Source organism: Cebus imitator, unplaced genomic scaffold (genome assembly GCF_001604975.1).
Source record: "Cebus imitator isolate Cc_AM_T3 unplaced genomic scaffold, Cebus_imitator-1.0 Scaffold4, whole genome shotgun sequence".
In the NCBI taxonomy this organism is placed as follows: Eukaryota; Metazoa; Chordata; class Mammalia; order Primates; family Cebidae; genus Cebus; species Cebus imitator.
In genome coordinates, this window is record NW_016107319.1 from 15,384,460 (window position 1) to 15,412,043 (window position 27,584).

Consider the following 27,584-nt stretch of genomic DNA (forward strand, 5'->3'; position numbering starts at 1 on the left):
AAAAAAAAAAAAAAAAAAAAAAAAAAAAAAAATTAAAAATGGGAAAAAAGCACGTGAAGTCCAGGTGCCTGGGTGTGATCTTGGCCTGGACACTCTTAAGCTGTTTTACCTTGGGCAAGTCACATCACCCCTATCTGTGAAAAAGGGATTAATAGGACCTACCGCACAGGATTGAGATTGATTAAATATGGAGAAAACAGTTAGAGTAGACTTGTTACTCTTTCTTACCATAAACTATGGCGTTTCCAGGTTCTATTTTCACATAAAGGCAGTTTCACTTACAAAAAACTAACATGCAGTAGTGTGCAAGGGGGAAAGAGAAAGTGCAAGAATTCAGACTCCAGATTTTATTACCTCCTCTGCTTTTCTATGACCAGCTTTCCCTCCCAATTCTCCCTTTATCTCTGCTTTCCTGCCCTTTCCACATATTCCAACTCTTTTAGTAATCTATAAATGACTCTATTAGAAACAAGTTATCCTAGCCTGTAATCCCAGCACTTTGGGAGGCCAAGGTGGGTGGATCACCTGAGGTTGGGAGTTCAAGACCAGCCTGGCCAACATGGTGAAACCCCGTCTCTACTAAAATAGAAAACTTTGCTGGGTGTGGTGGTGCATGCCTGTGGTCCCAGCCACTTGGGGGCTGAAGCAGGAGAATCGCTTGAACCCGGGAGGCAGAGATTGTGGTGAGCTGAGATCATGCAATTGTACTCCATACTGGGTGACAGGAGCAAAACTCTGACTCAAAAAAAACGAAAAACAAAAAAAAAAAAAAAAGGAAAGAAATAGGTTATCCCAAAACTTAGCAGCTTAAAACAAAAGTAAAAATTTATTTTCGCACACATTTCTTGCAAGTCACAAATTCAGGAGCGGCTTAACTAGGTGGTTCTGGCTCAAGATCTTTAATGAGTTTGTAGTCAAGACATGTCCCAGGGCAATAGTCACCTGAAGGCTTGATGGGAATGGAGGATCCCCTTCCGTGGTCACTCATTCACTTGCTGGCAAGTTGGTGCTGGCTGTTGGCAGGAGGCCTTGGTTACTCGCCATGTGGACCTCTCCATAAGTTGGCTTGAGTTTCCTCAGAACACAGCAGGTGGCTTTCCCCAAAACCAAGTGATCAGAAAGAGAGAGAGAGTGCCGCACAGAAGTTGTTATCCTTTCTGTGACCTAGCCTTGGAGGCCAGACACCATCTTTTCCATAATATCTTGGTGATCACACACTAGCCCAACTCAGCAAGGGGAGAGACATCACAAGGGCATGAAAAACAGGAGCGGGGGCTCCCGAGGGCCATTGTGGAATCTGGCAGCACACCAGCCTTCTCTCCATTTTCATCTCTTTATCAGCCACCCAAAATTTCTGCCCTGGGCTGCTCCGGCTTCCTTATCTTGTCCTTCCCAACCTTCCTGTCCATCCTCTTTTTTGAGGAAGTCCAGAGTCTCACCCCATCAATTTTATTGCTTTGTTCTCCTTCTAGTCCTTTTGTTTCTCAGACTGATGACGCCCTACTCATTTTTTCCCCCTCCTCTTCAAATCCTAGAATCCCACCCCTGCAGACATCATTTGCTTCTCTTAATGCGTGTCTTCCTGATTCTCCATTTTTCTGCTTGACCCCAGCCTATGATCTTCTGTTTCCTCTGTGTAAGTTCCTCAGAGTCCCTTCAATCTAGCTGATAACTTTCCCCATAGGAATATTTGCTATGCTTAAATCACAGCATTTTCTTTGGGACAGATAGGCAATAAAGAGTAGTAAATATGTCATCAGCTCCCAGATGGATGAAGAAAGCATTTCCCTGAACTTTAATTCATCATTCATGTTCCAGTTTAAGACTTTTAAGGCAGTAGTAACTTAAAGCTTCAGAGTCACAGCACATCTGTGGACACTGAGGGATAAAATGTCTCATGTTTTGATGCTGGAGTGTGTGCCTGGAGGCTGTCTGCTGTAAGCATTCTTGGCGGTTGAAAGAAGGAAGAAAAAAGTACATTTGGAACATTATCCAACATCTTGAGATTATAAACTGTCTGATGTGCTGATATTTTATCTGATGATGCCTCCTGGGTCTGCTGGTGGTGAAAGAGTTTCCAGATTTGTGAAGTGTGATGAAAGGGCTGGTAGTATCTCATCCTGATTGGCAGAGCTAAAGTGTAACTCTTCGACCTTCTGAACTTGAACACTTCTTTTGGAAGCTGTGAAATGTAAATCCACAGTAGCTGCTGACCTTAGACTTTTTGATTATCCCTGGAGCTTTGGCTTTTCTTTTGTAATTAAAACTAGTTGATAATCTTTAATACTAAGAAACTGACCACTTCTCATTACCCCAGAGATGGGTAGTGACTTTGTCTTTGCATATAATTGATTTTGCGGAACAAAAACAAAAAGAGGAACTAAGCGGTTTGGAAGTACCCTAACAAAATGAGTCATAATGCATCTCAGACTCTGCTTGAGGACAGTGATTTTCACATTGTACTTGCTCAGTCAGATCTGGTGCCTTTGGGAAGTAAGTGGCTCACCTGGGCTGAAGTCCATCTTTGTGGGGATGCAGGGAGGGTTTACCGAATAAATCAGTGTATAAATAGGATCAATTGTAAGAATTTCATTTGAAAATAACCAGCACATGTGTTAAACTTAAATGCCCTATTATTCATAAAAGTGGGCCCAGAAATAATTCTTGGTAGTACATTACAGGTAATTGAATGGATATGAGACTTAGAGGTTGTCATCCTGGCTGCCTGTAGTCGATAGTTATAACTAAAGAGGCAGGCACCTCTCTCATCACCCTGGCATCCTAGAAATCAGTGAAACCTCACAGTGAAAACATGCAGGTATTTTTAGCAAGTAGGCATGGTCACACCACCTGTCTGTTGGTCACAATCCAGTAAACCAACACCTTATTCGAAAGGCTTACTCAGAGGGGTGTGATGAGATTCTCTGCTGGTTTTGGCAGGCCGTGTAGTTAACTGAGGTAGTGTCTGCATTTGGAAAAACGGGAAAGCAGAAGTCAGGTTCCACGCTGCCCCTTTGATAGACTGTAGAGCTGGCTGTTGTTTTCAGCGTTGCTCATGTATAGGCAGTGGATTCTGTTTACCACTGTTAACCAGCCACAAGTTTTAAGTGCCACTGTTTTTGCCAAACGAAACCAGGTATAAGCATACAGCCTGTGTTACCAGCCTCTAGGTATTGATTCTGATTGTTTTCGTATCTCATTACTCATACCAAAGTATTTCAAATTATCAGAAATCCAATATGAAAATAATAAAGGTTTCTGTTCTTGAATGCATTCCTAATTCAGCATTTATAGTATTTTATACTGGTTTTCCTTCTAGTTAGTGGAAATGATGTTCCCAATGTTTAAAAACCACAAAAATGCCAGCGATGCAAATCTGTTTATAAGTACTATCTGGTGTGTGTGTGTATATATATATATGTGTGTATATATATATATACACACACATATATATATACACTTTTTAAAGTTTTAGTATACTTCAGAAGTTATCTTTTTAAAGAAAAAAAATTATCTTAAATTCTATGTGAGGAAAGGCTGTGAATTTATCAATTTATATATTATGTGACTGAATTACAGGAATGTTACTATTTTATATAATCATAAAACATGTTGTACATATACTATAATGTATAGTTTGATCAGCAAGTCTAGAATTGGGTGACTTCCTTTAGTTAGTTTAATAGCCTTGCAGGGCTTGTCTCATAAGCTTAGAGGATAGGACATAGTGAGAATTGCCAAGAAGCTCTTGGGCTCTGGAGTCAGGCCTGGGTTTGGATTCTGATTCCACATTTGCTGTGGTGATGGGTAAGTTACATAACCCCTCTAAGCTTTGATTTCTTCACAGGTCAGTGGAGATGATGATAAAATTTGAAATACTCACTTCATGACTTGGCACAAAGTAGGATTCAGTGAACTATATGGGTGTCCTATTTCCTTTTCTTACAAAGACAAGGTTGTTCTTTGGCTACAGATGACTTGCAGTGGTTAGAGTGACAGAGCAAACTTACACAGATCATGGTAGCAGAGCAGTTAATTACAATTGCTGCCAGAAACTTCCTCCATGGATGTCCTCAACCTTGCTGCATGTTAGATCATCTGCGGAGCTTCTAAAAAATCCTGATACCTGGGATTCTTTAATTAATTGGGATGCAGACTGATAATAGAAATTTCTAGGGCCGGGCACGGTGGCTCACATCTGTAATCCCAGGACTTTGGAAGGCTGAGGCAGGCAGAGCACGAGGTCAGGAAATCAAGACCATACTGGCCAACACAGTGAAACTCCGTCTCTGCTAAAAATACAAAATACTAGCCAGAAGCTGAGGCTAGGCAGGAAGCTGAGGCAGGAGAATCATTTGAACTCAGGAAATGGAGGTTGCAGTAAGCTGAGATCGTGCCACTGCACTCCAGCCTGGGTGATAGAGTGAAACTCTGTCTTAAAAAAAAAGAAATTTCCAAATCTTCCTATGTGATTCTAAGATGCGAGGGAAGAGAATGGCTGCTTTATGGCAGCAACCATACCCTGAAGGTTGTTCTGTTCTAGAGTTTAAAAGTATAAGAATTATATTGGAGGAAAAACTTTCCTAAGAAAGTTCTTGCTGACCAGGAGTTTGCCTGCTGGCCGAATTCAGCTGATCACCTGTTTTTCTGAATAAATGTTATTGGAGCATACCCATGCTCATCTGTATATATATGGCCGCTTTTATACTCCAGTAGCAGAGTGAGAGTTGCAACAGATAATCTATGACCCATGAAGCCTAAAATACTACTTTCTGGTCCCTCATAGAAAATGTTTCTGATCTGCCAGGCCTGGTGGCTCACACATGTAAACCCAGCACTTTGGGAGGCTGAGGCGGGCAGATCACTTGAGGTCAAGAGTTTGAAACCAGCCTGGCCAACATGATGAAACCCTGTCTCTACAAAAAAATAAAAAAATTAGCCAGGCATAGTGGCACACTTCTGTAATCCCAGCTACTCGAGAGGCTGAGGCAGGAGAATCACTTGCACCCAGGAGGTGGAGTGGGCAGTGAGCTGAAATTGCTCCACTGCATTCCACTCTGCATGACAGAGTGTCTAAAGAAGAAGGAGAAGGAGAAGGGGAAGGAAAAGGAGAAGGAGAGGGAGGAAGAAGGAAGAAGGAGAAGGAGAAAGAAGGAAGAAGAAGGAAGAAGAAGGAAGAAGGGGGGGAGGGGGGGAGAAGGGGGGGGAGGCAGAGGGGGAGGAAAGAAGAAGAAAGAAAAGAAGAGGAAGAAAATGTTTCTGACTTGACCCTTGCGGTAGACCATTTACCACTTGAATTGTGATGCCATTTTCCAAAATGCCTTCAAGAAAGTCAACTCACTATAAACAAATATTTCCTAGATTTTCTTCAAGTTTGTCCTTTTATAAAAAAGTCAAAATGAAATATTAGGGAAAACTTTCTCAAACCATGTTTTTACTCTGCACTCACAACAACAACAACAACAACAACAAAAAAAAAAAACAACAAGCACAGAAGACTTTTGTGACCAAATGTGGGGAATATGTTTCTTTCCACCCCCAAGTGAGCAATCAGTTCTACAGCAGACACCAGGTAGGTGTCCTCCCAATTCAGTTCTGACACTGTCTACCTGGAGATAGCATCAGATCTCATAGGTTTGTGGGTCCAGTCCCAAAAACTACCCTCTCCTTCAGACACCAGTGGCAAGTCTGGGCCCCTGGAACTTGTGAATGACCAACTTCAAGTTGGCATTTCCATGACCCCTCTTTGGGTTTGATTAATTTGCTAGAGCATTTCATTGAACACTTCACTGTACTCAGGGAAGTGTTTACCAATTTATTATAAAGGATGTTATGTTACAAAGAATACAGGTGAAGAGATGCATAGGAGGAGGTGTGGAGGAAGGCATGCACAGCTTCCGTGGCCTCCCTGGGCATGCCACCCTCCAGAAACCTCCAGGTAGCTATCTGGAAGTGTTCCCAACCCTGTCCTTTGGATTTTTAGGGAGGCTTCATTTCAGAGGCATGATTGACAACCCTGTAGAAATATGACTGGACAAAAAGGGGTATGATCTAAGCCCAGCAAAGCCAGTTTGTTCTGATTTTTCTTAGCCTCTTTGTAGAGCATTCCTTGCTTCAGGGTATGGGGCAGGACCTCCTCTGGAATGAGTCTTATGACTGCAGTCAGATTGGAGTCCTCCTGCCTTAGGCAGGTGAAAGGAGGGCAGGAGAAGGTCAGAGATACTTTTTTCTGAGGCCTAAAGCACTCCAACATTATAACAAGCGCTATGGGAGTTATGAGTCAGGAACATGGATGAAAATCAATATAGCACAATGGTAGCTAGTGTTAAACTCAAGTCAACAATAATATGCCATAGTATGTAGTTAAATAACCACTCTTGCTACATTTGTTTAGAGACTTGCCTGTTTCAGAACAGAGACCAGTTTTAGTGTAGTACTTAACATTTCTCCTTAAACTTCAAATTTGTAGAAATTGTGGTAATCTGCTTACCAAAGAAGTTTAACGTAGGACCCCCGATATAACTTCCTGGCTAAAAACATAGAAAGCTGGAGTGTTGCTCATTGTCATATGTCCTCATTCAGCCATGAATGCCTTTAAATGATGCTAGCAGTTGAGAGCACTATAAAGCTTTTTCTGCTCTTTTCAAGTCTTTTTAAAAAAGTTCTCAGCACCCGGGCGCAGCAGCTTGTGCCTGTAATCCCAGCACTTTGGGAGGCCAAGGTGGGTGGATCACTTGAGGTCAGGCGTTTGAGACCATCCTGTCCAAAATGGTGAATCCCCATCTATACCAAAAATATAAAAAAATAAACGAGCATGATGCCACATGCCTGTTATCCCAGCTACTCAAGACGCAGAGGCAGGAGAATTGCTTGAATCCAGGAGGCAGAAGTTACAGTGAGCTGAGATCATACCACTGCACTCCAGCCTGGGCGACAGAGCGAGGCTGTGTCAAAAAAAAAAAAAAAAAAAAAGTTTTGCTCTTTTCCTCCCCGGCTGTGTAAGGATAGGCCGCCATCATGAACGACACAGTAACTATCCGCACTAGAAAGTTCATGAACTTTCCAACCGACTGCTTCAGAGGAAACAAATGGTCATTGATGTCCTTCACCCCAGGAAGGCAACAGTGCCTAAGACAGAAATTCAGGAAAAACTAGCCAAAATGTACAAGACCACACCGGATGTCATCTTTGTATTTGGATTCAGAACTCATTTTGGTGGTGGCAAGACAACTGGCTTTGGCATGATTTATGATTCCCTGGATTATGCAAGGAAAAATGAACCCAAACATAGACTTGCAAGACATGGCCTGTATGAGAAGAAAAAGACCTCAAGAAAGCAACGAAAGGAACGCAAGAACAGAATGAAGGAAGTCAGGGGGACTGCAAAGGCCAATGTTGGCGCTGGCAAAAAGTGAGCCGGAGATTGGATCACAGCCGAAGGAGTAAAGGTGCTGCAATGATGTTGTCTATGGCCGTTGTGGATTTTTCATGAGAAGCTTAATAAACTAAAAACTTTCGTGTGAAAAAAAAAAAAAAAAGTTTTTAGCAGAAGAGGATTCTTGCACATTTCCATTCCTTGCTTATTCATAAAAATGGAGCTATGCTCTACTGCTACCAGAGACGTAGGGAAGTGGTGCAGGGGCACCAGATCCCAGAGAAGATCTTCAAGGTTCTCTTCTGTCACCTTCCCTCCTTGACCAGTCAGAATCAGGACCTCATTAGGAAATATATCCCTGCCCTCTTTGCCACCCCCAAACACAATGCCATCTTTCTGAACCAATTGGTAATTAGGAATGGTATCCTGAAAAACCACAAATGCTGCCGTCCATCATGCTTTATTGAGGAGGACCCCGCTAATATACAGCATCTAGGCATTTTCCTTTGTGCTGGCTCAGCGTCATAGTTGCTGATGAAAGCAGGAATGCTCATTAGCATTTTTAGAGATTTTAATAGAAATTGTTAGTTTGACAATAGAAGTGGGACAGGTTTAATCTTGAATGCCATATTTGATCTCTCTGGTGCTAATTCAATTCTTGCTTCAGCAAAACAGTAACTCTCTTACAGGAGACAAGGGAATATACACATTTTGCAAAGGAAATGATGACAGTTTTGCAAAGTCATAGCTTTATTTCTTGTATTTTCATTGCTCTTTGTCTGCATGTCTCTCAGGGCACTGGGAATGCTTTGCCTTATATTTTACAATAGATGCTTCACACTTGCCAGCGATCTGTCCAGAGATCTTAGTGAATACTCAGCTTTTATTCTACCTCTGGAAAGCCAAGCTTCATTACTGGGAGGTCAAATGAACTGAATCACTAGCTGAGCGATTCAAACAGAAGCTCAGATTTGTGCTGTAGCAAAATGGCTCCCTCTCACGGCTCTTCAGAGTCATTTGTAACCATCAGCAGCTATCCTGAAATGCAGAGGTTTTGCTGAAGGTTTTAAATTTAGGTACACCTATCTCTCCTCATAAGCTTGTAAACGTCTGGGCAGTAATAACGATACATCTTCATCTTCTTGTCCCTTCAAACAGTACAAGTCTTTGCTGTAGATTTTAATGAGGAGTGAAGAGGGAGAAGAAAATGGTCTCCGTGTCTAATAATGTTTCTCTGTTCTGCTGCAGTATAACAAAATTATTCCCTTTATTTTTTTCATGCTTTTTTCTTCTCTTTAGGAAAGGCTTATTTTCAAATAAAGGAACATATTTGGTTAAGTAATTGGCTAAGTCATCCCTGTTGACGCTACATGTTTGTTTATTTTAATGCTTGAGGCTTAATACCTTTTTAAAAATATTAATCTGACAGCCTTGAACAATGTCCTTTCCCTTATTCTTTGCTAAGAAGCTGCATTTCCTGGTGTTTAGTGGAGCCTTTGTTAGGTACATTTGAAAGTTCCCCTTGGCTTGGCCCCATGCCATGCCCTCTCCTTGTCCACCAGGCCCCCTTTTCCTTCAGAGGCTCAAGGCTTCAGCCCAGGTGCCACCCTCTTTTAATCACTGGAGACCAGGCTTCTACCACTTGTCCTGTTTCCTGGTCTCTTTCCCTGCTCCATGTCACCTGTAAATCCCAACACATACTAGGTTTGTAATTGCTGGGCTGTACAGGGGATCAGGGTAGGGGGGAGTGAAGGTTTAATCAAAATAAACATTGGGAACATTACAGTGATTCACGGGAGCTCAACTGATAAACACTTCGATTAGTTGCTGATCCATGTGAAAATGTACATGGAAGTAGAAATGCCTGTGTTTCAGCCCCTCCTGAAACTTGCTTCTCAGAGTGTGCTCAACTCAGACAACACATCAGCTTGCAGTAAACCAGTGCTCCCCAAATTATCTCAAGAAAGGGACTTGTTACAGGACCGTTACCTGCTTCCAGGACAGCTGAACAAGCTGGCTTCAGGGAGAGCAGGGACACAGGTACAGGTCTTAGGACCCCAGCAGTGGGTGTGGGGATCTGCATGCTCCTCAAAGTCCTGAGGCCCTGAGTGCCGGGAGGGGAGGTAGTTCCTGTCTAGTGATCACACCAGACCCAGCTGCCTGTGGCCTGACCATGTGGGGCTGCCTTGCCCTGGGCTATGAGATTTAGATGTGTGGGTTCACCGGTCGCTGTCCTCCATGCTTTCCAAGCATTGATTATCCACCTCCCCCATTACTTTATTCAGGGGCTGGCAGTGATCAGCAGAGATCTTTTTTATCTTATGAGATATAACTTTCCAGAAAAATTATATTCTTCTTATCTTTATTTCCATTAAGAATTTGGCTGGCCAGGCCAAATGACGGCTAACTCCTATAATCTCAGCACTTTGGGAGGCTGAGGCGGGCAGATGGCTTGAGCCCAGGAGTTGGAGACCAGCCTAGAAAACATAGCGAGACCCTGTCTCTATTAAAAAATACAAAAATTAGCTGGATGTGATGGTGTATACCTGTAATCCCAGCTACTTATGAGACTGAGGTGGGAGGATCCTTTGAGCCTGGGAGGTGAAGGTTGCAGTGAGCCAAGATTGCACCACTGCATTCCAGCCTGGACAACAGAGTGAGACTGTCGAGACTGTCTTTTTTTTTAAAAAAGAAAAGAAAAAGGCTGATCTTAACTTGGAGCTCTTGTTTTCTTGACTGACAGTCTAGGAACAGTTGGGTTAGAGGAGGAACCCACTTGGGATGAATTATTTAGCAAAAGGTCTCCTACAGCCATTTGACACTCCACAGCTCACAACCGTTCTGTTTTTGTTTTTGTTTTTTTTTCAGGAGTTTCATTCTTGTTGCCTAGGCTGGAGTGCAGTGGTGCAATCTCAGCTCACTGCAACCTCTACCTCCTGGTTCAAGCAATTCTCCTGCCTCAGCCTCCCAAGTAGCTGGGATTACAGGCATGCATTACCACTCCCAGCTACTTTTCTGTTTTTAGTAGAGACAGGGTTTCACCATGTTGGCCAAGCTGGTCTCAAACTCCTGTCCTCAGGTGATCCACGCGCCTCAGTGTCCCAAAGTGCTGGGATTATAGGCATGAGCCACCATGCCCCCTTCACTTTCTTAATTACTGATTTCAGGGTTCTCTGCTAAATGCTTTAAGGAAAGGCACTGATAAACTAATGTTGAGTTAGTGTTACATGTCAGAGACTGTGTTAAGTGGTTTTCCAGGGATAAGCTAATTTTTATTCTCTAGCAAATCTTTGAGTTGGGTATTGTTACTATCTCCATTTTCAGAGGAGAAAATTAAGACTTGGAAAGTTTAAGGAACTTTTGAAAGATAAAAGCAAATTGAATTATTCTAAGTATAAAACGCATGAGAACAGGTGGTGGAAAACACATCAGACAAGTAGGTAGGGGGACAAATTGTGGCCTGAATGCCATGCTGAAGATTTTGGCGTTACTTATTATGCTGGTAACAAAGACACACTGGGGTTTTTGAATCCTGGGGGTGATATCACAACTATTTTTAGGAAGAATTTCTCTGGTAATACTATGTGGAATGGGAGAAACTGAGAGTAACTAAAGAGGCCTTTCAATGCCAAGTGAAGCTAGAGAAGGACCTGAACCAGGGTGGTGGCTGTGGGCAGGGAATGGAATAGAGAATGTTGTGATTTTCTTTTAGGCTTTCCTTCTAAGTCCCTTCTTTGGACCTTGTTTTTAAACACTGTGGCTTTTTAAACAGTCTGCCATAGAGTGCTGTCAATTCAGAGTTGCCTTTAATTTCAGCAGCCCAAAATTAAACAGAACAATAAAAATGTTAAATTTTGAAAAATTGCAGTTGTCCGTAAGTTATCACATAATGTGAGGAAATAAAATGATTAAACTCTAGCAGTCACGTGTTTAGCCTGAAACTATGAGAATTTTCTATAGTTCTAAGCCTTATTGTGTACTAATAACTATCTTATCGAGCTGTGATGCCATAGGGTCTCTTTTAATTTCATTTATGGAAGTAAAAAATAACAATTTTAAAAAAAGGAAAAGATGATTTTTCTTATGTCTAATTGGAATGAAATACTAAGGAAGAAATGTGTTAATGTGATGTGTATAAGGAGAGGGATGAGATGAGAAGAAAAGGAATGCCTCTTTGGTTTCTGTGTCATTATATTTTTACATTCCGTAAGCATTTTCTGCGTCTGTGGATTAGTTAGCTAAATATTTGTAAATCATCCTGATAAATAATGGTCATTCTCCTCTTTCAGCAGATTTCTGCGCATGGCAGATCTTCTTCTAATGCAAACGGTGGACCTGAACTTGACCGTTGCATAAGTCCTGAAGGTAGTTCTCAATCTGATCACTACTTTGATAAAGGAAATTATGCACATGAACTTGGTGCTCACCTAAAAGTCACTTGTGCTAAATTACAATCTTCCTAAAGAGGGATGTGACCACATCACCTGTTAGCGCCTTTGGCCTTAGTAAGAGGTGGGGTTGGGGGTCACTTCAAGATATAGAAAAATCTCACTGTTGTTAACTAGGCTTTTGAAGCTTCAGATTTTAGACTTGGCCTTTTATTTTTGTGGTGATCTGCTCACAACTTCTAAGTATACTTCCTTTCTCTCAATTAGATAACAAAACTGTTTTCTTGATTTGGTGTCTTCTGTGTGCTGGACACTGGGACATGTAGTGGGAAGTGGGCTGATCTTAACACTTCACCCACATACCTTTCTGAGAAAGCTTTGAGCCAGGAATTAGCCTTAAGAAGGCATCTATCTTATCTGGGTAGAGTTTTCTCTACTAGAAAATCTTGAAAAGAAATCTTGAACATTTTGACATTAAATTCCCACCACTATCCCCTTCTCCTTTCTTATGATTTTTTTTTCCTTTTTCGATCATCTTGTATCCTCTGCCCCTTTCTTGAACATTGACAAAAAAGTTTGGATAAGTTTTCATTAAATATCTTTTTTACCTAAGGCTAATCACTTATTTTACCTGATGACTCAGGGATTTGTTAGGTTTATTGATTATAAGATTTCTGATTTCAACCAACAAGGTCAAAAGGAAATTGGTGATTCAGGTGTTCTATTCAGGAAATGTACCAAGATATTTTATTTCGTTTCACCATAGATTTAGAAATACATGCATTGCAATTTACTATTTTACAAATACGTAGGAATCAGTATAAAATGCTGATGTTTTCTTTAGAATTTGCATTTATGCTTTTTGCAGGTGTGAATGGAAACAGATGTTCTGAATCATCAACTCTTCTTGAGAAATACAAAATTGGAAAGGTCATTGGTGACGGCAATTTTGCAGTAGTCAAAGAGTGTATAGACAGGTGAGTGGACAGTAAGGCTAATTATTTGTCCATCTACAGACATAGTTTTTTTTGGAGTTTATTCTTAATTTTAAAAAGACCCTTCTGGGAAGTCTCTCTCTCTTTCCTCCTTCTGAAGTCTACCCTTGGGACCAGCCATTTCTTTCCTTTTTTTTTTTTTTTTTTAAAAAAAAAAAAAAAAAAAAAAAAAAAGGCAGGTTCTCACTATCACCCAGGCTGGAGGGCAGTGGCACCATCATAGCTCACTGCAGCCTCAATCTCCTGGGCTCCAGTGATTCTCCCCCCTCAGCCTCCCAGCTAATTTTTAAAGTTTTAATAGAGACAGGGTCTTGCCTTGGTTGCCAGGCTGGTCCTAGGCTCCTTGCTTCAAGCACTCCTCCTGCCTTGGTCTACCTAAGTGCTGGAATTACAGTCATAACTGACTGTACCCAGCTGGGACCAGCCATTTTGCATGCCCACAGGAAAAAAAAAATGCATTATATACATAGAGTATAAAACTGTCTTACATTCATTTGGGCTGAAATGTATATCAAGTCTCATCCATGAGCCAGAGAGGAATGGGAAGAATAAATCGTTTTTAAGAACATCTGTATTTACCTGTGCCAGGCATTGTTCTCAGCATGTACTCATATTAAATCACTTAATTCTTACAGCAATCCACCCTCTCAGTTAATACTTAACTGTATATGCCAGTAGTTCAGGATATATGAACCCTGACTCTGTTTAAGATCACAATCAGGCTGGGTCTGGTGGCTCACACCTATAATCCCAGCATTTTGGGAGGCAGAGGTGTGCAGATTACATGGATTACATAAGGCCAGGAGTTCTAAGACCAGCTGGCCAACATGGTGAAAACCCGTCTCAACAACAACAAAAAATTAGCCAGGCGTGGTGGCACATGCCTCGAGTCCCAGCTACTAGGGAGGGGGAGGCACGAGAATCACTGGAAGCTGGGAGGCGGAGGTTGCAGTGAGCTGAGATCGTGTCATTGCACTGCAGCCTGGGCGAGAGACCAAGACTTTGTCTCAGAAAAGAAGATCACAATTAGCCTATTTTTGCCTATTCCAGAATTTTTTTAAACAATATTCAAACCAGAAAAGACTCAGATTAGAGTGTTTGTTCAAATTAGAGCCTTGGTGTTTATAGGCTGCTCTCCTACGCATTCTAAGTGATATTTTTTTAATCATTTCTGGAGATTTTTCCAGAAAGTTTTGGTAACTACAGTTTTTCCGTTTTGTTAGATCTCCAGTGAAGCTTTACTGCTCCTGGATTGGTACACAAGGCAACTCCTTGTTCTCTAAGTCCTTTTACCCAGCACTTATACACAGACTACTCCCTAAGTAGCAAATTAAGCATCTAAAGTATGACTTCTAAAGACTAGTTAGAAATCCGAGGCAGGATTTGGTTTATGCTATAGGGAGAACAATTTAAGAACAAGTGATTCTTCCAAGCCAGGCCTCATCGGTGTGTCCTGTGACCACCTGGCAAATGCGGCTGCACTTGAAAACGAGTGTATTCTGCAATTACTGTAGCATTCTTTGTTGAATGGTTTTTCTTTTCTTTTCTTTTTTCTTTTCTTTTCTTTTCTTTTCTTTTCTTTTCTTTTCTTNTTCTCCTGCCTCAGCCTCCTGAGTAGCTGGGATTACAGGCATGCGCCACCATGCCCAGCTAATTTTTTGTAGTTTTAGTAGAGACGGGGTTTCACCGTGTTGACCAAGATGGTCTCGATCTCTTGACCTCATGATCCACCCGCCTCGGCCTCCCAAAGTGCTGGGATTACAGGCGTGAGCCACCGCGCCCGGCCTCTTTCTTTCTTTTTTTTTTTGAGATGGCTCTGTCACCAGGCTGGAGTGCAATGGCACTATCTGGGATCACTGCAACCTCCACCTCCAAGGTTCAAGCGATTCTCCTGCCTCAGCCTCCCGAGTAGCTGAAACTACAGGCATATGTCACCATGCCCAGCTAATTTTTGTATTTTTATTTATTTTATTTATTTTTTGGGAAGTTGAATCTTGCTCTGTTACTGAGGCTGGAGTACAGTGGTGCGATCTTAGCTTACTGCAACCTCCACCTCCCAGGTTCAAGCATTCTCCTTCCTCAACCTCCTGAGTAGCTGGGACTACAGGCGCACGCCACCATGCCCGGCTAATTTTTTGGATTTTAGTAGAGACAGGTTTCACGGTGTTGCCCAGTCTGGCTTTGAACTCCTGAGCTCAGGCAATCCGTCCACCTTTACCTCCCAAAGTGCTGGGATTACAGGCGTGAGACACTGTGCCCAGCCAAGCTTGTATTTTTAGTAGAGATGAGGTTTCACCGTGATGGTCTAGATCTCTTGACCTCATTATCCACCTGCCTCGGCCTCCCAAAGTGCTGGGATTACAGGCCTGTGCCATCACACCCAGCCAAAATGGCTTTTTTTCTGCAGCTAGCTCCATTGATGCAGCCCCATGTGTGATTCTGCATTCCCCTGTAGTGTTCTTCACAGTGCTTTGTCTAGTAGAGAAGTAAACTCATTGCAGGCTTTGGAGTCATAAAGGCTGGGTTATGAAACTCATTTAGTTAATTACCAAGTACATATGAACTTGAGCAAAATACTTAACCTTGAGGTTGAGGTAGAAATAACACCTACCTTATCTTTAGTATTTAAAACAGCCCTGCCTGCTGTCAGGCGGAGAAGGTACTACTTGAACTTCTGGAGTGTAGTTTCAGCCTTACTTGCACAAAGGACTATTTTTTTTTTTTTTTTTTTTTTTTTTTTGAGACAGAATCTCGCTGTGTTGCCCAGACTGGAGTGCTGTGGCAAATCTCAGCTCACTGCAGCCTCCACCTCCCAGGTTCAAGCAATTCTCCTGCTTCAGCCTCCTGAGTAGCTGGGATTACAGGCATGCATACCATTACATACCACCCCCTCCCCCGGCTATTTTTTATTTTTATTTTTATTTATTTATTTTTTTGTAGAGACAGGTTTCACCATGTTGGCCAGGTGGCCTCGAACTCCTGACCTCAGGTGATCTGCCCACTTCAGCCTTCCAAAGTGCTGGGATTATAGGTGTGATCTAAGGCACCTGGCCTTATTATGTGGTCTCGTTTAGTATGCCTCATTTTGGTAAAAGAAAAATGTTTAATTATCAAAGTAACCATATTGTAGGAAAATGCCCATACTGCTATTATGTGAACACATTCATTGTTAGCATTTTGATATTTCCCTTCAGCCTTTCTCTAATGTACAAGTACAAAGATTGCATTTTTCACTTGGAACTCTATATTTTTCCATATCATGATGTTCACCTACTTCAGAGAGGAACTTGATACTGATGAATATGAAGAAACCAAAAAGGAAACTCTGGAGCAACTAAGTGAATTTAATGATTCACTGAAGAAAATTATGTCTGGAAATATGACTTTGGTAGATGAACTAAGTGGAATGCAGTTGGTGAGTATAACATATAGGTGACAGAGGCCTGACTTTGTTTATTGTCTTTTTTTTTTTTTTTTTTTCCTTTCTTTTTCTTTTTTTTTTTCTTTTTCTTTTTCTTTTTCTTTTTCTTCTTCTTTTTCTTTTTCTTTTTCTTTTTCTTTTCGAGACGGAGTCTCCCTCTGTCGCCCAGGCTGGAGTGCATTTGCAGTGGCTCATGCAACCTCTGCCTCCGGGGTTCAAGTGATTCTCCTACCTCAGCCTTCCGAGTAGCTGGGATTATAGGCACCCACCACTGTGCCCAGCTAATTTTTGCATTTTTAGTATAGACGGGGTTTCACCGTGTTGGCCAGGCTGGTTTCGAACTCCTGACCTCAAGTGATAGACCCACCTCAACCTCCCAAAGTGCTGGGATTACAGGTATGAGCCACTGTGCCCGGCCTTGAATGGTTTTCCTATACTAAAAGACATTTTTGGCATATTCAAATAAAATTATTTTAAAGGTGATTAAAAATTAAGTAATGGCTGGGCACAGTGGCTCATGCCTGCAATCCCAGCACTTTGGGAGGCCAAGGTGGGTGGATCCCCTGAGGGCAGGAGTTCAAGACCAGCCTGGTCAACATGGTGAAACCCCGTCTCTACTAAAAATAGAAAAATTAGCCGGGCGCCGTGGTAGGCACCTGTAATCCCAGCTACTCGGGTGGCTGAGGCAGGAGAATCACTTGAACCCAGGAGGTGGAGGTTGCAGTGAGCCGAGATCATGCCATTATGCTCCAGCCTGGATGACAGAGTGAGACTCTGTCTTAAAATAATAAATAAACAAATTAATTAATTAGATTCAAGGTTTTTAGATCCATGTAAATGATCTCTCTAGTGCCAGAAAAGAGCCCTTAAAGGTGTGACTAACATGGTACCAGATCAAATCCTAGCTGAAGTTTTGGCTAAGAAATAATGAAAGTCAGGGGACTTTTCATTTTTGAATTATGGGCTAATGTGGTTAATGAGCTAATATAAAAATATGTTGATAATAAAATTTTCTTTTAGTTTTATTTTTAACTTTATTCTCTCTCCTAAGAGAACTATTTTGAGATGTACATATAGAAAAACTATTTCTTGCCTCTCCCTGATGTAACAGAATTGAAATACTTCAAATATGAGTTACTTAATATTACAGTTAATATTTATGAGAGGATATTTAATTAATACACAGTATGGCTTTGTTTTTGTTTTTAATATTTTGGGTACCTTTCTCGCCTGAATCCAGTAGATATTTTCTTTGATGCACAGAGGAAGAGCCACGTTTTTCCTTCCTGGTCTGTGCTGTAGAAGAAAACAGGAAGGAGCCAGGTGTGGTGGCTCACGCCTGTATTCCCAACACCTAGGGAAGCTGAGATGGGATGATCAATTCAGTCCAGAAATTTAAGACAAACCTGGACAACATAGTGAGACCTTGTCTCTACAAAAAAAGAAAACAAAAATTTAAAGTGAAAAAAAGAAAACAGGGATGATGGTATCTGATTTATGTCTTTAAATGGTCTTCCTCTGATTATTCCATAGGTCCACTGGAAAGGAGTTTGCCCTAAAGATTATAGACAAAGCCAAATGTTGTGGAAAGGTATAGTATGCATAACTCCTTTGTAAAAGAAACTAGAGTAACTTGGTGAGATGTTTACTGTGATGAGGGAATTTAAGTGAGGGCTTGGCCATCACAGCAGGAGTAGACACCAATAATAGTGGGAAAAACTGTCAAGCTGTTTTATTCTTGCTATTTTTCAGAAACTTTAATCCTAAAACAGTAAATTGATTTGATGTTGGTCCTAACTAGAAAATGTAGATTCTTTTCTCTGGGAGATAACTGTTTTAACACCCAACAATACTCAAAAGGTGTGTCAAGAACTGTGAGGCACCTTGGACTTTACTTGGAAGCTAACAAAGCCTTCCAGCTTCATATAGGCTAGCAGAACACAGGATTTCCGAGTCAGACAAAAGACTTTGTTACTCGTAACACAGCAGGTGGCATGAGCCTCATGCTTGCTTTGGTTTCCCCGAACTCCCAAGTCCCATGGCAGTGAGGCAGAGGGGCTCTGTTGGCTGATTATAAACAGTGGGTTTATGTCATAGCTAGGGAACTCTGAGCTTAGGAAACCCTCAATCTTATGAGGAGATGCTAGCAGTCCTGCCCAGTCTTTGCCCCGGAGGAGAATTTTGTTTTCATTATCCTGGTCAGGAAACAAATCTGCCCTTTGCTCGTAAGGGAGACTCATCTCTGTGTTCCAAGGGTGTTTGCTGAACAAACTGCTGCTGCAGTTACTGATACTTTAACTCTGTTTAAAAAAATAAATATAGCAGCAATGACAAAGACCTTTTTAGATTCCTTTCTGGTAGCATATCAACTAAGAGAACAAGCTGTAGAACCGCATTGTTCAACACCAGAGCTACCAGCCACATACAGCTACATAGCCCTTCAGTGTAGCCAGTCTGGATTGAAATAATCTATTAAGTGTAAAATACACACCAGATTTTGAAGACTTAGTACTAAAAAAAGAGAATGTGAAATACCTCATTAATATCTTTGTATTTGATCACATGTTGAAATGAAAATATTTTGATATATTATAATTTTAAAAACCTACTTTTTAATGTGGCTCTTGGTTAGAATTACATTTATGGATCATGGTGTATATTTCTGGCGGACACTGCTGCTCTAGAGCCAGATTCTATAAAGTGTATTCCTGGCTCTGCCTCTTCTTGGAAAATTTATTTAACCCCTCTATTTCTTCCTTTAAATTGTGGTTATTATTGACACCTAGAACATAAGGTTATTGTGGGAATTGATTGAATTAAGCCATGGAAAATGGAGAAGTGCTACTATATAATAAAAATGTAACACATGTTAACTGCCAACATGAATATGTCAGAGGACTTTAGAATTTATAATTAGCAGGATTTGATCTTACAGTTGTCATTTTATAGTTATGGAACTCCTAAACTAGTCTTCATTGGACTTCTACAAAATAGTGTATTTTTAACAGAAAACATAAAATATTATGCTCAAATGTTTTAGAAAAATCTTCTCAGAATGCAGAATGGAAAATCCAGGAGGCAAATTTGTCATTTGCTGTTTTTTTTTTTAACTACACTGTGATAGTTAATGAAGCATAGACTATGCAAAATAACCTTTTTCCTTTGAATAAGTAAGGTTTTCTTTTCCTTAATTTTCTTTAAATAATTTGATGTGCTTTGCTTGTTCTTCTAGCAATATTACTAATGTTTTTCACCTTTAATAGCCTTTTCCCCATATGTGTAAGTATTCTGCTTTCCATGTGTGATTTAAGCAGAACGTGTCATAATTTGGTGAGCCAGATTCTATACAATTGTATTAAAATTTTTTTCAAAACAGTAAAAAAAAGGTGCTATAGTAAGGGTATGGTTTACCTGATTAAAATTTAAACAGCTGTTTCCATGGTTGGAAGAAAAAAGGTCTTTTTATGAAAAAAAAATGTAGTTGAGTACACTAAGTGCTGAGGCAAATGGATAAGTTCTTTCTAACATTTGGATCTTATTTTCTCTAGTTTTGAATGTCATTCTGTTTGTATAATGCATGATCAAATACTTTTTCCACTTTTACATTTTGCTTATCTAAACAACTTTTTCCACATTAAGACTGTATAAAATTATAATTTGGAAACTTGATTAGTTACAAATAGGTTGATTTTTCCCATTAGATTTTATTTTTAGGAAAAAATTATATAGAGAATTTTTGTTAATTTGAGGGGGTGGTGTTCAGTCACTGTTTTTGGAGTATTGGTCACCTCTGCTTTATACAGAAAATTAATGCTGAAAATAATATCTGCTATTTGTTACACTGTATTATTTAATCCTGGCTTGGATATATAGGAACTTTGCACATTACCTTTAATGACTTGCAAAACAGATGCACCAGTTTTACAGATAAGGAAGCAGACTCAGATTAAATAGCTTCCAAAAAGTCACATAGAGACAGAGCTATGACTGGAATTTTGGGCTGTCTGGTTACACGGCCTGTACATTGGCTGATCTACTGTGTTCCCTCTCTAAGTTTAATTTATTCATTTCTTCTGGTAATAGGAACTTGGGAAACATTGTTACTCTCTTTTGCCTTCTGTTTGTTCATCTTTAATATATGCTGGCATTGTTAGATTAATGTATTCACCTAGATATTGGTGCATATTCTGGCTGCACTGTGCTAGGAATAAGGTAATATATAAATTAATACCAGTCCTGCAAAGAATGTTACAGGAGTTCAGGGGAAGCACATGGGAGAGAAGTAGGTGACCAGTGAAGATGCTACCAAGGAAGCATTTGGGCTGGAGCAGGAACAATGGGTAGGGAGGGTTTCAATAGGCAGCAGTGGAAAAGCAGCCTGCAAGGTGGTCAGAACAGTCTGAGCAAAGGCCCAGAAGATGGAAAGCATGCTGGGCCCTTCTAAGTGGGAGATTATTGCAAGAGCTGCATTGGGGCCAGATTCATGGAGGCTTTTGGGAAGGCTATGGTATTTATAAATTTAAGAATTCTTCCAGTTCTAATATTCTCTTTCATTCTAAGTAAGTATTTATTGAATTCCCTCAGTGTACGAAGCCCTGAGCTTCTGTTCTGGTGCTTAGAAGTGGTCCATTTTTGTCTTCCCACAGTATACAGTTTTACATTCATCATCTGTGTGGGCCCAGGCAGGACATAAATCCAGAAGTGTGTTTGGAAGTATCCGTTTCCCCAGGCTGTGGGAATAAATTACCACAAACTTGGTGGCTTAAAACAACAGAAAATTATCCTCTCACAGTTCAGGAGGCTCGAAGTCAGAAACCCATGCTTCCTTTGGGGTTCTGGGGAGAATCTGTCCCTGGCCTCCGAGCATCCAGTGACAACAGTGTTCTTGGGTTGTGGTCACGTCCCACCAGTCTCTGCCTCCATCTTCACGCAGCTTCTCCTCTGTCTGTGTGAAACTTCCCCGTGCTTCTCTAAGAACACCTGTGATGGCATTTGCCCCTGTGCCCCCCACAATCTGGGGTTATCTCTCAATGGCAGAACCCTTCATCACATCTGCAGAACTCTTCCCAAGTAAGGTAATATTTCCAGGTTGCAGGGATTAGGACTTGATGTCTTTGGGTGTCCATTAGTCTGTTGTGTATGTTTACCACAGAAACCACATGTGGTGATTTGTACATTTTCTCTCTCCCACCACTTTCTCCTCTCATTGTGCTCTGAGCAACACGGACACCAAGTGTGAAGCCACTGTGGGCAGGGGAGCGTGTGATGTGTCTACTCTTTCACATGAGCACTTCGGTACCTACTCTGTGTTAGTAACTGTGCTAGTTGTTGGAGAGTGAGGTAACCAGAACCTCCACAAGCTCTCAGTTGCAGAGGGTTAGAGACCAGCACACAAACAGTTGGAAGATGGTGGGCTGAGATCTGTGATATGGGGCTGTGAGAACAGGTGAGAGGACTACCTGACCCAGCTGTGAGTGAGCAGGGGAGGTGACTAAGAAGAGGGGAGATCTGATCTGGTCCTGAGAAGTACATAGGATTGTGCCAAGTTGTAGGTGAAGAAAGTTCCAGATAAAGAAAACTGCTGGAATGGTGGCTCATGCCTATAATCCCAGCACTTTCGGAGGCTGAGGTGGGAGGATTCCTTGAGCCCAGGAGTTCAAGACCAGCCCTGCAACATAGCAAGACCTCATTTCCACAAAAATGAAAAATTAGCTGGGCATGGTGGTGCACACCTGTGGTCCCAGCTACTCAGGAGGCTGAGGCGGGAGGATTGTTTGAACCTGGGAGGTTGAGGTTGCAGTGAACTGGGATCACACCACTGCACCCCAGCTGTGCGATGGAATGAGCCCTGTCTCAAAAAAAGAAATCTCCCTGTGAGAATGCCTAGAAGTCTAGGTAAGGGACTGGCAAGAGGAATACAGAGAATTGAATGGATGGATTCAGAGGCCACCAAGGAGTTAGGTCGGCAGACATTGGTGATTGTGGGTGTATTATTCACCCATGAGGAGGAGGAGGAGGAAAGGAGGAATCAGGGCACAATTCCTGTTTCTGCTTGGGACAGCCAGGTTTCTTCAGTGAGATGGAGAATGCAGAGGAAAGGACTGCATTATGGGCTGGGACGGTTCAGACAAGATGATTAGTCTGGTGTGGGAGAGTTGTTTTCTCTCCTGTTATTACTGCCCCCCCGACACACATACATCCCTCTCTCTTTGTATATAAAAAAATCACTGTGTCCAAAGATAAGGCAGTGCCCTTTGCCAAGTTAGCAGTTTCATCATTTACTCTCATACAGAACTGTGGAACACTGCCATGAAATGATTCATATGTTAATCGTAGTTAGAATCATGAATCACTTAACATAAATAATGGTAGATAATTGAATAATGTAAGTTCAGTATGATACAAGATAACAGCGATACTCATATTTAGAAATACTCTCGGAAAATTTAATCTAGATAGCAGTTTTTACATATTAGAAACAGACTACATGTAGGTTGCACAAGAAATAGGAAGGTAATGTATGCAAAAATTTTTATGCAGTACTTTTATTGTTTCTGATGATGGTTAGTTTCAAAAGTGGATTGTTCCTTCATAGACAATTTTATAGCGACAGCAAGAGGTTGAGAAATAAAGGCTAACAGCTCCCATGTGTTAAAACATGCACTCTATTCTTTGTCAAGTGGAATTCAGTGGGCTAAAAAATGATGGCGAAGGCAATGTTGCTGCAGTATTTGAAAGGTAACACTGCTAGTGGCCCTTAGGAGAAGTTCCACAATATATCCCAGAAGACCTTCTGTTGTGCCTTTTATTGAAAAAGATAATAACTTTTGGGAGTTGTAGTCTCCTTATGTGCTAGGCATCTTACTTCAATTTGAGAGAGGCTCTTGGGTTACTGGTGATGGGGATTATCTTACAGATATCACTAAATTAGCATCACAAACACAGCCCCTAAGGAGAGGCAAACATACAGTCTTCCAATTTTGGAGAAAATGAGGAGAAGGGAGGAGAATAGAAGTGATAGATCCATTTAGCTTTAAAATAAAAGCCTATTTAGTGACAGTGGTAGTAGCAACTATTGTCATTGCTTCACATAGAGTGAAATAAATCCATGTGCTTGCTTGTACATGTTCACAAAAGTGTATCTAACCCTGCTTTTTAGTGTGATTAAGGATATACCTGGTGCAGATGATCCAAGAGCTTCAAAATATGTGAATCAGTGTAGAGGGTTTGCCAAGTCTTTGTCTTTGTGACCATGAGGAGCTGGCTGTACAGCTGATTCCCAAGGGAGGAACTGGGGCTCTGTCTGCTGCTCTGTAACTTAGACAGATGGGCCTTGGAGACAGGTAGGACACCCTCTTCTTGGCTTCCCAGCTGTGGTTTATTGGGGTCCAAGAACCACCATTCTTCAGATTTGGAAGCGTTTGTTTAGTCATAAACGAGTCAAAGACTTTCTCCCCCTGTTCATTAAAAGAAGCATAGATTCTCCTTCTCACACAAAGCCTGGTGTGATTCTTAACCCCCAAGTCAGTGTGGTGGTGCTGCTTGCTCTTTTCAAGGAATTAAATATTTTCAGCTTACAACTATAATTTTCATTTTGAAAAATTCCAGCTTGGCATTTATTGAATTCATCCCCTTTGGAAGGTGTTAATATGTGTATGAGAAAGATGGGCTTGGATTCAGAAACCTGGTTTACAGTCAACCTCCAGTGACTGTTTCTAAGGATAAAGTGTTCATATATTACACAAGTACTCTACACAGCTGCTAACAAACAGTGACTAGATTCCTAGTAAATGTTGGTGTCTTTCTTTCCCATACTTCTGTTTACCATTTGGACTGTCACTCACCAGCATTTATTGAGTGACTGCTTGGACAAGCACCATGCATTCAGTGCTCAAGAAACATAACCTACCATGTGCAGGAGCTTGAAACAGATTTTTCTCTGCATGTTATTTATTCATTTGTTATAATTTCTATTTCCAGTTCTTGTCCAAAAGGATGAGGTGGCTCTTATCTTAATGCATCCATGTATAAAAATACATGAACACATGTTGAAAAGTTTTAATGTCTCATTTAAAACAGAGCAGTCATTGTTCATGATTTATGGGTTGATGTATTAAGAATAATTCCTTAATTCTGTAAGTAAACATTTTGCTACAGTGCTGATCCCAACTGCATTACTCACCAGGATTGATAATCAGGTGGTGTTTTCAGAGAAGTGATTAGATTTAAAATGAGAATAGTGGTCCCCAAGGTACTGTATGTTTTCAGATTTCTGAAATACAAGATGTTAAGTAACATCCATCTGGTGAATGATTTCATATCCAGTCATAGAGAAAGAAAGTTCTTTTTTTCATGAAATTCAAATTTATGTTAGTAACAGTTTAAAACTAAAAATGCCTAATGCCAGAAGTTATATGCCATAAGCATGCCAAGTTTTCTTATAGGCCTGGTCTTTATTTGTGAGTGTGTACTGAAATCAAAAAGTGGTTCTGGCTAAATTACAAAGCACAGAGCTGTGTGCTGAAGCTTTCGTAGCATTGCAACCTCTTAAGGTGTTAGAAATAACGAAGAGCAAGAAGCCAGTATGCTTTATGTGCCACAGAAACACCATGGAGCCTTTTGGGGGATGTTTAGGAATCTGTATCTTTTTGGTAGTGTCAATAAGATGCTCACACTGACCTATCTTGTCCCTATGGGAATGAATTAGGTCAAGTTTAGTTGCCTTTGTGCCAAGTGAGGTGCTTTCTTTGGCATCAGATCCACAGGCTGTGTTTGTTCTATTGTCCTCCAGGCCTTAGAGAGAGAGCAGAGGGTTCTTTGATTTCTGATCCTCCTTCCTATACCATTCATTTGACAGGAACACCTGATTGAGAATGAAGTGTCAATACTACGCCGAGTGAAACATCCCAATATCATTATGCTGGTCGAGGAGATGGAAACAGCAACTGAGCTCTTTCTCGTGATGGAATTGGTCAAAGTAAGAGGATACAGAGATTTTCTTAGGGCCTAGTTACACAATTTACAGTATCTTTGATGGATCTAATCAGAAAAGTCTATTGCTACCTTGTAACTTTCATTATTTATAATAATTGATTTTAGTGGCACTTGTGTCATTTTCTACTCCATGCCCATGAGCCATCTTTCTTACCTTCAGAGGATTGCACGTTGATGCTTTGATATGTTCTTTTTTGTATCCTTTAGGGTGGAGATCTCTTTGATGCAATTACTTCATCAACTAAGTACACGGAGAGAGATGGCAGTGCCATGGTGTACAACTTAGCCAACGCCCTCAGGTATCTCCATGGCCTCAGCATCGTGCACAGAGACATCAAACCAGAGAATCTCTTGGTATGTCATCCCTGCTTTTTCTGTTCCAATGAATGCCTCTCTCCCTTTAAAAGGATCATAGGCAAATAAGGCATTTTACAGTCTATTCCAATCCTGCATTATGAGACTTCAAATTTAGAAAATTAGCAAGACTCATGTGAATGACCATCCAATACTAATGGATTTTTAAATTTTTCTGCATTTACTATTTACCGGATGTAGCATTTCATTCTTACACTGCTATAAAGAACTACATGAGACTGGGTAATTTATGAAGAAAAGAGGTTTGATTGACTCACAGTTCCACAGGCTTAACAGGAAGCGTGATTGGGAAGCCTCAGGAAACTTACAATCATGGCAGAAGGTTAAGGGGAAGCAAGCACCTTCTTCACATGGTGGCAGGAGAGAAAGAGCGAGGAGGGAAGTGCCATACATATTTAAACCATCATATCTCATGAGAACTCACTACCACGAGAACAGCATGGGGGAATTCTGCTTCCATAATACAGTCACCTCACACCAGGTCCTTCCCCCAACATTGGGAATTACAGTTCAACGTGAGATTTAGGTGGGGACACAGAGTCAAAGCATGTCACCAGACATAAGAAGATACATGTTCTGGGAGGCTGAGGCAGGCAGATCATGAGGTCAAGAGATCGAGACCATCCTGACTAACATGGTGAAACCCCATCTTTACTAAAAATACAAAAATTAGCTAAGTGTGGTGGTGTGCACCTGTACTTGGGAGGCTGAGGCAGGAGAATCACTTGAACCCAGGAGGCAGAGGTTGCAGTGAGCCAAGATCGCACCACTGTGCCTCAGCCTGGCAACAGAGTGAGACTCCCTTTTAAAAAAAAAAAAAAAAAGAAAGAAAGAAAGAAAGAAAGAAAATACATTGTCATTTATATTTTAATTGATGGCACTGACTTAAAGGTGAGCTGGAAAATTATTTTATAGGACAAAAAATTGTGACGAATGAATTTGAGACAGGATTAGAGGCTCATAGGAGACAGGAGTAGAACGTAGGGGGGGTTCATTTATTTTCAGGGCAGGATTTTGGAAATAATCTAGTCCATTCAGCTTTACAGACATGGAAACTGAGACCAAGAGATGCCATTTTTTTTTTAGAAGCCTATTTTATCCTATTATTCTAAAAATAAAGTATTATTCTAAAGCGGTACTCAGAGTTCTTCATCTGATCTCAATTTGCTTTTTCAGCCTCCTGTCCTGTTAATAACCCTTTCTTACCCATCCAACCCAACATGGCCTAAGCTTCAAGCCATATTTAACTCACCTTCATGGTGAATCTTGATATCTAGACACAGCTTGCTAATTGAGAACCAGTCCTCCAATTTTTTTTTCATGTCTCTATTGTTAAGCACAATTATAGGCATACCCATTTTTAGACTGCATTCTAGCCGGGGCAATAAAGCAACACCCCCGTTCTCTCTCCCTCTTCCTCTTTCTCTTTCTTCCTCTCCTTCATTCTTTTTTTTTTAATTCTTTTCTTTTCTTTCTTTTTTTTTAGAAAAACAAAGAAAACTGCTCTAAAGTATAAAATATGTAATCAAATACAAATGCTCGTCAGAAAAATGCCGCTCAACGAATAGTACTTGTTTGCATTGATAAACAGGGCAGTAAATGTTCTTTAGAAAGAAAAAAAAAAAAGAAAAAGAAATGCCAGATATAGGTGAAGGGGAGGAAGGCAGCAAATCACACTGCCACGTGTGTACCTATGCAACAATCTTGCATGTTCTTCACATGTACCCCAAAACCTAAAATGCAATAAAAAAAATAAATAAATAAAAATAAAAAAGAAAAAAAAATCAAAATACCTATAGAGAATAAAAAGATAAGCTGCAGACTTCAAGAAGATATTTTAACTTCTTTAACTGACAAAAAGTTACTATTAAAGAATATCCATCTATTAATGAGAAAAAGATGCTCCATAGAAAAATGAACAAAGAACTTTGACTTCACAGTAAATGAAACCTGAAAGCTAATAAGTATGTAAAAAGGACTGGGCACCGTGGCCTGTAATCCCAGCACTTGGGAGGCCGTGGTGGGTGGATCACAAA

General features: G+C 40.8%; 1 protein-coding gene across 7 annotated transcripts in view; it reads left to right on the forward strand.

Annotated features, from left to right (window-relative positions):
• Positions 1-27,584, forward strand: part of DCLK2 (doublecortin like kinase 2) — a 201,251-nt gene that overhangs the window by 150,194 nt on the left and 23,473 nt on the right. For 4 of the 7 annotated variants that reach the window (XR_001827106.2, XM_017534944.2, XM_017534936.2 and 1 more), the window contains 5 exons: positions 11,665-11,740; positions 12,632-12,740; positions 17,713-17,770; positions 25,037-25,156; positions 25,381-25,527. Coding sequence is in view for 5 of the 7 variants with exons in the window: in XM_017534944.2 (XP_017390433.1) it covers positions 11,665-11,740; positions 12,632-12,740; positions 17,713-17,770; positions 25,037-25,156; positions 25,381-25,527 (510 nt within the window). In the remaining 2 variants the exon portion in view is untranslated. The remainder of the gene's footprint in view (positions 1-11,664; positions 11,741-12,631; positions 12,741-17,712; positions 17,771-25,036; positions 25,157-25,380; positions 25,528-27,584) is intronic. The other 3 variants (XR_001827107.2, XM_017534938.2, XM_017534950.2) reach the window with 1 other exon arrangement.